Here is a 12,390-nt window from a genome sequence, read left to right as displayed (position 1 = left end):
TTATGTACCAAAGCCCTCAGATGCCTGGTGCAAATGAGAACCAGCTGAGTCACCCGGACCATGCTGATTTGGCATTGTCTCTGTACCTGTTGTGCAGTAAACCACTTGTGTAATGCCCCGTTGCCATGGATCCTGTATTGATGAAAGCCTCAGCCGGCCATGATCATTCAAATCAAACATATCTTTCACATGAATATTTATGGACATCCAATTGAGTGCGCCCTGTACCTCTGATCAAGCATTCTTTGAAATCCAGTGCCCTACGAATTAATAGTATACTTATAAAATACACAAGAGCCCTGTTGATATGGTCAAGTCTTTCCTTTAGGAAGTAAGCAGGCATTCAAGTGAGCCTCAAGCTCTAACATTTTATAAGAACAGTGTAATGGAGACTGTCACTCTCCTAAGAGGAGGATGGTATGATGAAGATCATTTTGGTCCACCAATCAGAGCTCCCATTTACCTTACCTCAGAGCTGGGTTAGAGTCCTGTGTAGGGTGGCTGCCTTGAGCCTTCGTCATAAACAGATTATGTTGTATGGGCTCTAGAAAAGCCTACATCATAGCTATTTTTGTATCAGAGTTTAAGAAGCAGGAATCTGGCTCAGTTCAAGAGGCTGTGCCCAGCTCTATAATCAAGGTTCCTGAAGTAGATCAATGAGGTAATCCTGAAGTAAGTAACTGAGGTAATCCTGAAGTAAACCACTGAGGTAATCGTGAAGTAGACTCCTGAGGTAATCCTGAAGTAGATCACTGAGGTAATCCTGAAGTAAGACTCCTGAGGTAATCCTGAAGTAGATCACTGAGGTAATCGTGAAGTAGACTCCTGAGGTAATCCTGAAGTTGATCACTGAGGTAATCCTGAAGTAAGACTCCTGAGGTAATCCTGAAGTAGATCACTTAGGTAATTGTAAGGTACTTAGGTAATCACTTAGGTAATTGAGTATATTTCTCTAAATGTATTGTCAGTTGTGTTTATGAGAATTGTCTTGTTTTAGTTATTTTCTTTTTCTCTAGTGTATGTTGCATGTTTTAGTTTCATTCATATTTTATTTCTTTATTTGATTTTGTATTTTGATTGTCTTCAGTCCTCTTACAGTCCTGTCCTGTGTCTTTGTATTTTTTATTTTAAATGTTTAACTTGCTGCCTGCCACTCTTGGCCAGGACTCTCTGGAAGAAGAGCCATTGTGGCTCAATGGGACTTTTTCCTGGTTAAACAAGGGTTAAATAAAAATAAAAAAATATACAATTGTGAAGTAGATCACTGAGGTAATTGTGAAGTAGATCACTGAGGTAATCGTGAAGTAGATCACTGAGGTAATCCTGAAGTAGATCACTGAGGTAATCCTGAAGTTGATCTCTGAGGTAATTGTGAAGTAGAGTAATCCTCATCATGGCAGTAAATCAGACAAGTCCTTTTGAGGTTTTGAAGAAATTTGTGCTTCATCTGGTCAGTGTTCTGGCATGCTTCTTGGCAGAGAGTCAAGAGCTCTTGCCGTGCGTTATTTGAACTGGGAATTGGGGGGGGGGGGGGGCACAAAGGAATTGGACCTGATTTAGAAGGTGTTTACCAGACTCTTGACTTAGTTGCATGAACCCACGGTGAGAGAAATTAGGCACCAGTCTGTGAAAAAGTCTTTGCACCACTAATTTCTGCTAATACATGTAGGCTATTTAATGGTTTGGCACAGTGAATTTCATGGGCAACTTGCATACTCTCAAGGATCAACCTTGCAGCTTCAGAATAAAAGACTGGTGGTTTGAGAAGGCCCACCAGGCTAACTGAGGCCTTTGGGGCTGCCAAGGGTAAACTGCTCTGAAAAGAGTGATCTCAGAACAGATATAAACAAAAGGTAGTTATCATGGTGAGACTGCAGAAATGTGGGCTGATTAAACACTGAGCCCTCATGAGCCCCACTGATGTTCCACTCATTAGTCACACCCCCCCTCCTCATCTCATTGCTTTGTTTTGCTTTCGTGTGTTATATGATGCATAAATTTTTGTTATATGAGGCACTTTAGATGTTTTTAGATTAGAACATAAAATATTAACTATTGAATTAATGTGGGTTTACATGAGTGCACTCCATGCAGTTTCTTGGGTGTTCACGAAAGAATTGTATTAGTGCTTTAAATATTAAAAATTATTTTATATAGTCATGTGTGGTCCCATGTTTAGGGCACCAAGCAAGACATTACTGAAATTTACATGATTCTTAAAGCTGTCTCAGTGGTGATATGGATTTTTAAAGAGTGTTTGTACAGATCTATTGTAAAGACCTCAGACTAGAGTACTAAATGCAAAAAAACTCCTAGCAGACTTTACTGCAGTTTCCAGTACACCAGACAGAACAGAGCGAAACCTTTGCAAAATTGCAAACATGGCAGACACATGGGAAGATTATAGGGCAGTAATGTTGAACACCACAAAGCCACAGGTGCTGATCTCTTTGAGAAATGTTCTTCAGTGGTGAACAATCACTGTAGACCTGTCACGTTGTGGGGGGGGCCCTCTACCGGTCGCCCCCGGTTACAGCGGCAGCGGTCCTGTTTTTGGTCACGTGATGTTCGTCCCTCAGGTGTGCGGGACCCGTGATCCGTCTCACCTGAGGGTCGTTTGTTCGTCAATATACGTCTTGTCTTTGTACCAGTTGACGGCTGGTTATTATTTCCTTCATTTGGAACAATGCACGGGTTTTTGGTTTGCACACTTTCTATTAAACCATCCTCTTTCCCTGAGACTTGGCGTGATCGCTTCCTTTTTGAGTTGCTCACCCTGCCCGTCACAAGACCATTTTTGGCCACTGGCTTATTTGGCATGAAGAGAAGAAAGTTGTGCATGAAAGAAAAGAAAAGGGTATTTGCTTTTGGAACACCTTTCATAAACTTCTGTGTACCTGCTCGAGGTATTGAGGCTGTCACAATATCTTTACTTTCAAATTATTTTAAATTTCAGAAAGCACTTAGTAGTTCCACTTGTCAAACAGCATTGCTTGGTCAGGACTTTTGTTTGCATTATGCAATTTTGCTGATATGCCTGAATGTGAACCATTTTACATTGTGTTGCAGATCCTCTAAGTTTGTAATCTGAAAAAGGTGCTGGCACAGGGAATATGTAGCTAATCTAAATAAGGTTTGCAAATAGGCCTTTAATGACATTGTAATGTGACAAATAATTGCAGGTAAGAATGAAGGCAAAAGGGGATACAATCCAGTAGTAGGTGTACCTAATACACACACACACACACACACACACACACACACACACACACACACACACACACACACACTACAAGACTACAAGCCACTTCATTAGGTACATTTGTTCTACTCTAATGAACCAATCACATGGCAGCATCTCAGTGTATTTAGGCATGGTGAAGCTGACCTGCTGAAGTTCAAACCAAGCATTAGCACAGGGGCAAAATGTGATTTAAGTGTCTTTGACTGTGACATGTTTGTTGGTGTTAGTCTGGCTGGCCAGAAACTGAGTCAGAAACTGCTGATCTACTGGAATTTTCACACACATCCATCTCTGGGGTTTACAGAGAACATGATGAAAACATTCGCACTGATGTGCTGAGGTGAATGAAAGCACCAGTGAGCTTTTAAAGTTCACGCACTGAAACGGTTTTTTAAAAACACAGGTGCATGCCTTGGAGCATTTTGACAATGTTGACAACCTATAACGACAACTGCATGACAACCTGCATGAACTATGCAGTCATTCAAACTATTTTGCTCCTGCTAATAACCAAAATCAATATTTTAGCACATTTAGCAATATTATTCTTTGGTTTCTTTTTTTAAACATAAAAAAATATTTTACAGAAAGAAGTAAAATTGATGAATCACTGTAAGCATTAAGCATTGTACTCGCACCTGAAAATCACTTCAGAGGCATCCACCATTTTGTTTTGTTTGGATTGACTTCAGAAATGTTCCACATCACTGGAATCATGGGATTGAAAAGTGTACTGTGATTACACACAGAATTTTCATATAATATACAATTATCAGTTACTAACTCTGAAAACTAAGATTTTAGGCATACTAACCATCTGTATGCAATTTCAGATGCAGCCTAAATGTTGTGCAGTGTCCCAGAGAGGATTTTTTTTGTTTAAAACAGTCTGTTTTTACTGTTTGCTGCTGGGGTAAAAAAGAGCAGGTGTGTATAGTCAAAAATCAGAAGGCTATATAATGAAGGATTTGTTGGGCTGCTGGCAGGTGGATGCTGGGAAATGTAGTCCGAGACGGTGGTAATCGTGGCGCATGACACATTTGCAGTCCATGAGATGTATGAGATTTGCCTGAAACACAACAAATCACTGTGTGTGAAATTGCCAACCCTGCCAAATAAAAACATGATCCCTAGTGCATTAAACTCTTCTCTGAAGTATCTGGCTTTGACACGTATTTCTGTTTGTGTATGTGTGTGTATGTTGTAGGTTGTGGGGGAGTGGCGCTTCAGTAAAATCCACTGCGACATCTTTGTCACCCTGGATGTCATGATGTGTACCGCCAGCATCCTTAATCTATGTGCTATTAGTATTGACAGGTAGGTCTCCCATGATATTGCCATCAGTCTGGAGAGGACCGAGAAATGGCCCCCCGAAATGATGTGCATATATTGGATCGATAGTACTTTGTTTGGCAGAGTGAGACAGAGACTGTATCAGGTTGCTTCCACTGTGTATAAAAATCACATCTTGGATTCTAAAGGCTATTTGGAAAGTCTGTTACAACCTATAAATTTGAGGTGTATTTGAGAAAGATTTACTGAACGTTTTTGCAGAGATTATCGTGTCTATTAAATTTTCCAGCATTGTCATCTGTGATGTGGAAAAGGTCTTGTCTGCAATGGTGGTGGTGGTGATGTTCACAGTAATAAAAATGGTGACAATTACTGTCACAGTACGTCTCTTTTTTGTTGTCTGAGTGCCTCTCTCTTCCTCTGTACCCACGTCTCTCTTTCTCTCATTCTCACTTGCACTATTTCTTTCACTCTTTCCCTTTTCATTCCTTCCACCCTTTTGGCTGTCTCCTACAGGTACACAGCCGTTGCCATGCCGATGCTATACAACACACGGTACAGCTCCAAGCGACGCGTAACCGTAATGATCTCCGTGGTTTGGGTTCTCTCCTTCGCCATCTCCTGCCCCTTGCTGTTCGGCTTGAACAACACAGGCAATTAAAAAAATAAATAAACAAAAACATTTCTCTACCAGTACACAGATCATTTCTGTCTTACTATCCAAACGCAGTCTGACAGCTACACAAGATAAACTCCGTCTGCGCACTGATTTGTTGACTCACTGACGCAATATGTATTAATATTCAATCACCTATGAACTCTCTACCTATAAAATTCTTGTTCTCTTTTCTCTCCACAGCAACGCGTGACGACGCTGTGTGTGAAATCGCCAACCCTGCCTTCGTGGTCTACTCCTCCATTATGTCCTTCTACGTGCCCTTCATCATCACGCTCCTCGTGTACGTGCAGATCTACGTCGTTCTACGCAGGCGGCGCAAGCGGGTCAACACCAAACGCGGTGGTCACCGTGGCGACGCCGAGCCGCAGCCCATTCTCAAGGTCAGGAGAACCTGCTTCGGGTTCAGAGTCCCAGTTTATCTTCTAGCAGACGTTCTTAACCAATTCCTCAGGTTCAGAGTCCCAGTTTATCTTCTAGCAGACGTTCTTAACCCACTCTTCAGGTTCAGAGTCCCAGTTTATCTTCTAGCAGACGTTCTTAACCAATTCCTCAGGTTCAGAGTCCCAGTTTATCTTCTAGCAGACGTTCTTAACCCATTCTTCAGGTTCAGAGTCCCAGTTTATCTTCTAGCAGGCCTTCTTAACCCATTCTTCAGGTTCAGAGTCCCAGTTTATCTTCTAGTAGATATTCTTAACCAATTCCTCAGGTTCAGAGTCCCAGTTTATCTTCTAGCAGACGTTCTTAACCCACTCTTCAGGTTCAGAGTCCCAGTTTATCTTCTAGCAGACGTTCTTAACCAATTCCTCAGGTTCAGAGTCCCAGTTTATCTTCTAGCAGACGTTCTTAACCCATTCTTCAGGTTCAGAGTCCCAGTTTATCTTTTAGCAGGCCTTCATAACCCATTCTTCAGGTTCAGAGTCCCAGTTTATCTTCTAGTAGATATTCTTAACCCATTCTTCAGGTTCAGAGTCCCAGTTTATCTTCTAGCAGACGTTCTTAACCCTTTCTTCAGGTTCAGAGTCCCAGTTTATCTTCTAGCAGACGTTCTTAACCCATTCTTCAGGTTCAGAGTCCCAGTTTATCTTCTAGCAGACGTTCTTAACACAGTCTTGCGACTATTCCTAATAGATGGGCCGCTGTCTCAGAAATGGTCAAAGCATGCCATTGAGGCGATGATGTCACCAGTGAGTGCTCCCACCCTGGTGTCCACACACCTCCCCTGTGTGCTCGTTATTTGGTGTTTGAAGTCTTTGCCTTGGTGCTCAGTTTATACACATCACCCAGTGGATGGCTGTGAAAGTGAGGTCACACTACCATGGCAACAATTACAGAAGAATCCCCAAATAATGCCCAACACATTGTTCAGTACCATTGCTATTGGAAACAGGGTTAGAGGATTATTTGAAAATGCAGAGATAAGACAAACAAGACCGTTGTGTAACACACCCGGCTTTGTGTTTAATGGTTCAGTCCTCACAGACTAGGAACATATCTTAAGTGAGGGACAGTACAACCATAGATGTGCCAGTGCTTTCACTCATGGAAGGTTAAATGTATAATTGAACAGCCTTTCATTTACGGAACGATCACACTCTCCGTCCATTGTATGCTTCAGTAATTGATTTTTTTTTTCATTGCCATTTCGTTATACAAGTACCTTTCCAGATTATTAGGTTCACCTGTTTGGGCTGCTCTATTTCTCTTTTTTCTCTATTTCTCTAATACCTGTTGATACCTTCAGGCTGTACATATGTGATTCAGAATAGTGAAATCAAAAACCAAACCTTGTGTTGAGCCTTTTGGTCAGAGGAAGTAGTTTGACCAGGCAGCACCAAAGGGCACCAGATGCGTGAAGAAGTCATATCTGTGGATTCCTGTGAGTGTTGCTGTGCTACTAAACTAAAAGCTACGACCTTTTGTTATTTTCCTTAGGAAAAGTGCACTAACCCTGAGGATGTGAAACTCTGCACAGTCATTGTCAAGACCAATGGGAATTTGCCTCCCAAAAACAAGAAAACAGTAAGTCTTCTTGTAAGATTTTTTTGCATGCATTTACCGAATATATCAACGAGAGTGGTATCTTGTCCAGAGCATAGTAGCATCGTGTTCAGCTTTTCATTTTTACAGAAGTTTTTTTTTTGTTGCTGTTGTTCTGGAGAATGATGAGTCAGAATAGCTCCTCTGGGAACAACATGGTTATTGTGAATAAGTACTTTCTGGGGACTATTTTAGCGGTGGATGAATATCAGTGCAGCATGCTCTCCCCCCACAATTCTGTTAACAGCTGCTTATAGAGGAGGTGGTGCAGCAGGGCGGTGCTGTTGAGCTGGGGCTGATGGAGGCTACCGGCCCCCCGGAGCAGATGAAGCCGACGGCCATGTCGGCGGGAGGCGTGCCGGCGAGCCGCGCCACGCCATCACGTGACGATTGGCAGCCCAAGGAGGAGGAGAAGAACGGGCACGCCAGCGATGGTCCCGCCCCCAAAGATTCCAAGCCCTTCGAGACGCAGGCCTTGTCCAATGGCAAGACCCGAACCACCGTCGCAAAAGTGCCAAGCAAGAGGAAGATCTCCCAGCACAAGGAGAAGAAGGCCACGCAGATGCTGGCGATCGTTCTAGGTGAGGCGACCCCGTCTTAGATGCTTCCGAGGTCACATTGAGAGCTTCCCTAAGCACTGCCGTCTCTCTTCCAGGCGTCTTCATCATCTGCTGGCTTCCGTTCTTCATAACTCACATCCTGAAGACCCACTGCACACGCTGCTACGTGCCCCTGGAGATAAACAGCGCCGTCAACCCCATCATATACACCACCTTCAACGTAGAGTTCCGCAAGGCCTTCATGAAAATCCTGCATTGCTGACTGCCGTGTCCCTCCAACGCCCCCTGGGCCTATCCATCCATCCATCCATCCATCCATCCATCTATCCATCGGGGTTTCCATGGAGGTTAGTGCCATCTCTCCCTCTGACTGAGGGTGAGGACTTCTATTTTTTTTCCTAAAGAGACTCATGATATCAACTGTGGATGCGTGGGCTTTTGGGCTCAATTATAATGAATGTAAATTCAGGGTTTTTTTTTGTGACTTCAGTTTGAGATCCTGTGAGAAATCCTGAGATAGAGGCTGCTGGTAGAGTGAGAGGAAGTGTGTGTGTGTGTGTGTGTGTGTGTGTGTGTGTGTGTGTGTGTGTGTGTGTGTGTGTGTGTGTGTGTGTGTGTGTGTGTGTGTGTGTGGGTTTGAGCATATGTGATGTATTACAGATCGTGGAAAGAACCTTCAGCAGTAGAAGGCAGGTACTTTCTTATCACTGTTATCTGTGGATGTGGGTTTCAGTATATATTTCACCTCTGGATGCTGTTTTGATGAATGAGTTCATAATGTAATGTAAAACAAGATATAAATTTCAAAGATATGTTTGGGTCCCATCAAAAGCAGCCAGGCCATAAAAAGACTTGCGCATTACTTCTGATTCATGTGGCTATCTAGGCAGGTTTTTACAAACTGACAGAAGAATCAGTATCAAACTGACAAAAGAATCAGTGTTAACAGATGTCTTCATTTGATTTGTATGTTTATTTTGATTAATCTTTGATTTCATTTATTTATTTGTTTCCTGGTCAATTTATTCATGTGTTGATATGTGAACACAAAGAAGAGGTACATTCACCACTTCAACTCTTGGACAGTTATTACGTTACTCTTTTTGAGATGTTCAGTAATTGCGACGGGTTATTCGTGTCAGAATGCGTTATTCATGTCAGAATGATAATGAAAATGCTAAACTGTGTCTCAAGCCACCCATTGCTACCCGTAGAGGTTATAAGAGGTTAAATAAAGGAGTTGAAAACTGGATGTATGGACAAACAGCCACACTGAAGACCTCCCAACACCAGGAGAGAATGACTTTGAGAGAATGCGTGACCATGTCGGATGCTCGGATGTAAATAGTGCAATTTGACTGAAGCCCATGACAAAAATGATTATGCATGTTGCATCGTTACTTCGTTGTTGGTCTACTGTTCTTTCACTATCCAACACAAAATGACATCATCTCTGTAACGGTGTACTGACATGTTCTGTCTTATATACCTTTTAAAGGATATTTGAATACTTGTACAAGATTTTGTGTTGGGTGGGTGGGGGGTGGGGCTGATTATATGTTAATATTTATTTGCATGACTTCTGGAAGGATTGATGACAAAGTACAAAGTACATGACCTCCTCCACATGTTTTATCCCACCTCATTTCTCAGAAAAAAGAAAATCTTTTTTGTTTACCAAACACTAAGAAAACTATAAAGACAGAATACAGCATGTATTGTAACTTGATAATATCTAATGAAAGATTTTTGCCACAGTGGCCAGATAAATAATAAATTATATTTATAGACTTATCTGTAGAGAACATGAAAGAAGACCCAAGTTGACCTGAATCCTTATCAACGTTTTTAATTATAATGGGATGGGATATTATTCTTTGACAGACTCAAATTTATTTAAATTAGTTATATCGATGTATTCATAGTTATGTGAATTTGTGAACACTTAGTTTTGACCTGCAAAACATGAAACAGCATCAAGGTTTTCTTTGGTGAACTGGGGTTAGCAAAATCTAAAACCAGCTTAAACATAAATGATATGCTGACTTTAGAGGCAATTAAGGGCACACAACACCAGTACCTAATGAATGTATTAGTCCTGGAACAATAGTTAAACAGCAACAATGCAAACAAAATCAGAAATAATAAAAAGAAAGGAATAAAAATAACATACCAAATGACTTAATTAGCTGTATACAGGAAGGACTTCCTGTCATATTTGGTTTCAGCTCTGCTTTATGTGCTGTCTATATTCCCAACTAAGGAATAATAATGTTGACAGTGTGTTGGTTTAACCAGCAGGGGGTCTGATTAGTGAACACGAGACCATATGGACAAACATATCAGCACAATCAAAGGTAAATAAAAGACCCAGTTTGACAGAAACATCTGAATTTGCAGATGTGCTCAGTGATTTGAAAACTTTATTAAGTGTGCTCTGATTGGCTAGGCAGCGGGACGCACTCCCCCGCCTGCTAGCATAGCGACATGCTAGCATGTTTCCATGATTCTCTGGATGCACAGTTTTGGGACCCTTGGCTGGATTGTGTTTGAACAGGAAATGTGATCCTAACTGCCTGAAACACCTCGGCTGCCTCCTCCTGCTCCATTAGCTACAACCTTTAAGACAGCTTCCATTTGAAGGAAGTTTCATTATTTACCCTCCAAATGTTTGGTGAAATGGGCCCGCAGGTACCGGCTTGAGAGTGGTAAGCCGTGACCTTGCCGTAATCTGTAGTCTGCAGGTGTTAGCAGCCATACGTGCATTGCGGTTGTGTAAAAGGATGAGTCGTTTCTCTTTCAAAGCTAAAAAACAATGGTTAATAGGTTATGAAAGGGTGCCTACAGTAGCCATTTTACATATGGAAGTCCAAGCCTGCAACAAGTGCAATTCAAGAATTTAATGCTACATTGTTGCTTGTGTGATCACACGAACATATTTATTTAAATCCTATTTATTTATTTATTTGGGTCCTATGGATTTAAGTCATTTGATGTTACCATCATACAAGAAGCATTGAATTAATTATCGATCTGTTGCATTTATTTATTTTTTGTGTGTGTGGGGGGGGGGGGGGGTGCTTTTTGTTTACATAATTATTACTGATGATTCTTGCTCACTTAGCATTTATTTGACACATTTTGCTGTATGTTTTTTTCTACAAGTATAGAGGAATGTAAATGCAGAGAAATGATGCCTGAAATATACAGTTTTTGATCACAAAAACCGTGTGTGTGTACTGTATATATGTGTAAGTAAAAATGTTCTGTTATGTGGTCTTGTCTGGGTAAATTATCATTCAAAACATTTGTGCAATTTGCAAAAATGTGAAACACTTGAGAATGGACGTTTTCTAAAGTGACCACTTTTACATTAAAAGTAAATGTAAGGTTATGGTATGTCATATATTTTGTAATACTAATGTAAATGTCAGACTAATAAAATGCATCGTGCATTCCATCCAGTCTTTTCCGTGAGCTTTTAGCATACATGCAACAATATTAGTATCACTGTCCTGATATTTAAACCACATGGTATACATCTCAAATGGATGCTGTTTATTATAGAAAAAACACCCTGATGTACACTGATCAAATGCTGTTCTTTAAATAGTGCTCCATTAGCTAAAAATACATCCGGTGCTGGAAAAGGTCATTTGTTGGCATAGACTAGAACTAAATGTCAACTAGCATAGAGTTCAAGTCGACAAGTAAATTATCAATAATTTCAAGGAAGCATGAGTTTATATCCAATTAAAAGTCACAATGCAGTACATTATTGGATTACATTTTGGATTCACACTCACAAGTCCTAAATTTGAACTAGAGTTTTTCTCAAAGCAAAGAACGTGTTTACATGCACGCTAAAGCCCTTTTTTTCCATGTCAACATTTTTTCATTAAATTACTGTATTTTAAGTGTCATCACAGCAATACTGACCCTGCTCCATACACACATACAACTATTTATTCTACTAACAATACATGCTACAAGGCATCAGCAGAATGCACAACTCTAAGAAAGGCACTGCTTTATTTCTGGAGGGTTTTCTTGGTAAACGGTTGAGAGCAGGCATAAATGACTCAGGAATTTAGACAAGGCAATGCAAACCTGCATCATTATAATGGGAGCAGAGGGAAATGACTGATACAGATAATAATGACAACATTCTGGACCATATAGGCTTTTTTTATGGTGCATCAGTTTGCTCAAATTGCAGAGCGGACCTAGAAACAAAATTGTCTTCATATAATTCTCACCCATTAAATACTTTTTGGAGACTGGTATTGCCACATTCAGTTCAGTGGCAAGAAAAGCGGCAAGAAAAAGCCTTGAACATTTAGCTGGAGGCAGAGATTTTCTTCTCCTGGGTTTTGTTTATGTATTAAACTTTTGATGTATTGTGTTCCTTGCTGGTGATTAAATAGCAAGTGTGCTTTGACCCCTCCCTCTGGGGGCATTCTCCTCAGCTCTGCGACCCTACTTACAAGTCCACTTCTTGTTACAACCGCACTCAGAAATAGCCACAAACTTGTACAGGCGGTTATATAACACTGCATATCCAGGGTATGGGGTCA

The 12,390-nt window shown here is 41.0% G+C and overlaps 1 protein-coding gene across 1 annotated transcript in view; it reads left to right on the top strand.

Annotated features, from left to right (window-relative positions):
* The window catches only part of drd2b (dopamine receptor D2b), a 32,936-nt gene extending 23,597 nt beyond the window's left edge, over positions 1–9,339 (top strand). Inside the window, exons 3-8 of the mRNA XM_077011061.1 lie at positions 4,452–4,561; positions 5,054–5,190; positions 5,397–5,596; positions 7,149–7,235; positions 7,501–7,834; positions 7,909–9,339. Coding sequence (XP_076867176.1) covers positions 4,452–4,561; positions 5,054–5,190; positions 5,397–5,596; positions 7,149–7,235; positions 7,501–7,834; positions 7,909–8,075 — 1,035 coding nt within the window. The 3' untranslated portion in view covers positions 8,076–9,339. The remainder of the gene's footprint in view (positions 1–4,451; positions 4,562–5,053; positions 5,191–5,396; positions 5,597–7,148; positions 7,236–7,500; positions 7,835–7,908) is intronic.
* Positions 9,340–12,390: the final 3,051 nt, after the last annotated feature.

Source organism: Brachyhypopomus gauderio, chromosome 7, assembly GCF_052324685.1.
Source record: "Brachyhypopomus gauderio isolate BG-103 chromosome 7, BGAUD_0.2, whole genome shotgun sequence".
NCBI classification, from domain to species: domain Eukaryota; kingdom Metazoa; phylum Chordata; class Actinopteri; order Gymnotiformes; family Hypopomidae; genus Brachyhypopomus; species Brachyhypopomus gauderio.
Note: the sequence above shows the minus strand (reverse complement) of the source record. Positions and strands in the feature narration are given on the sequence as shown.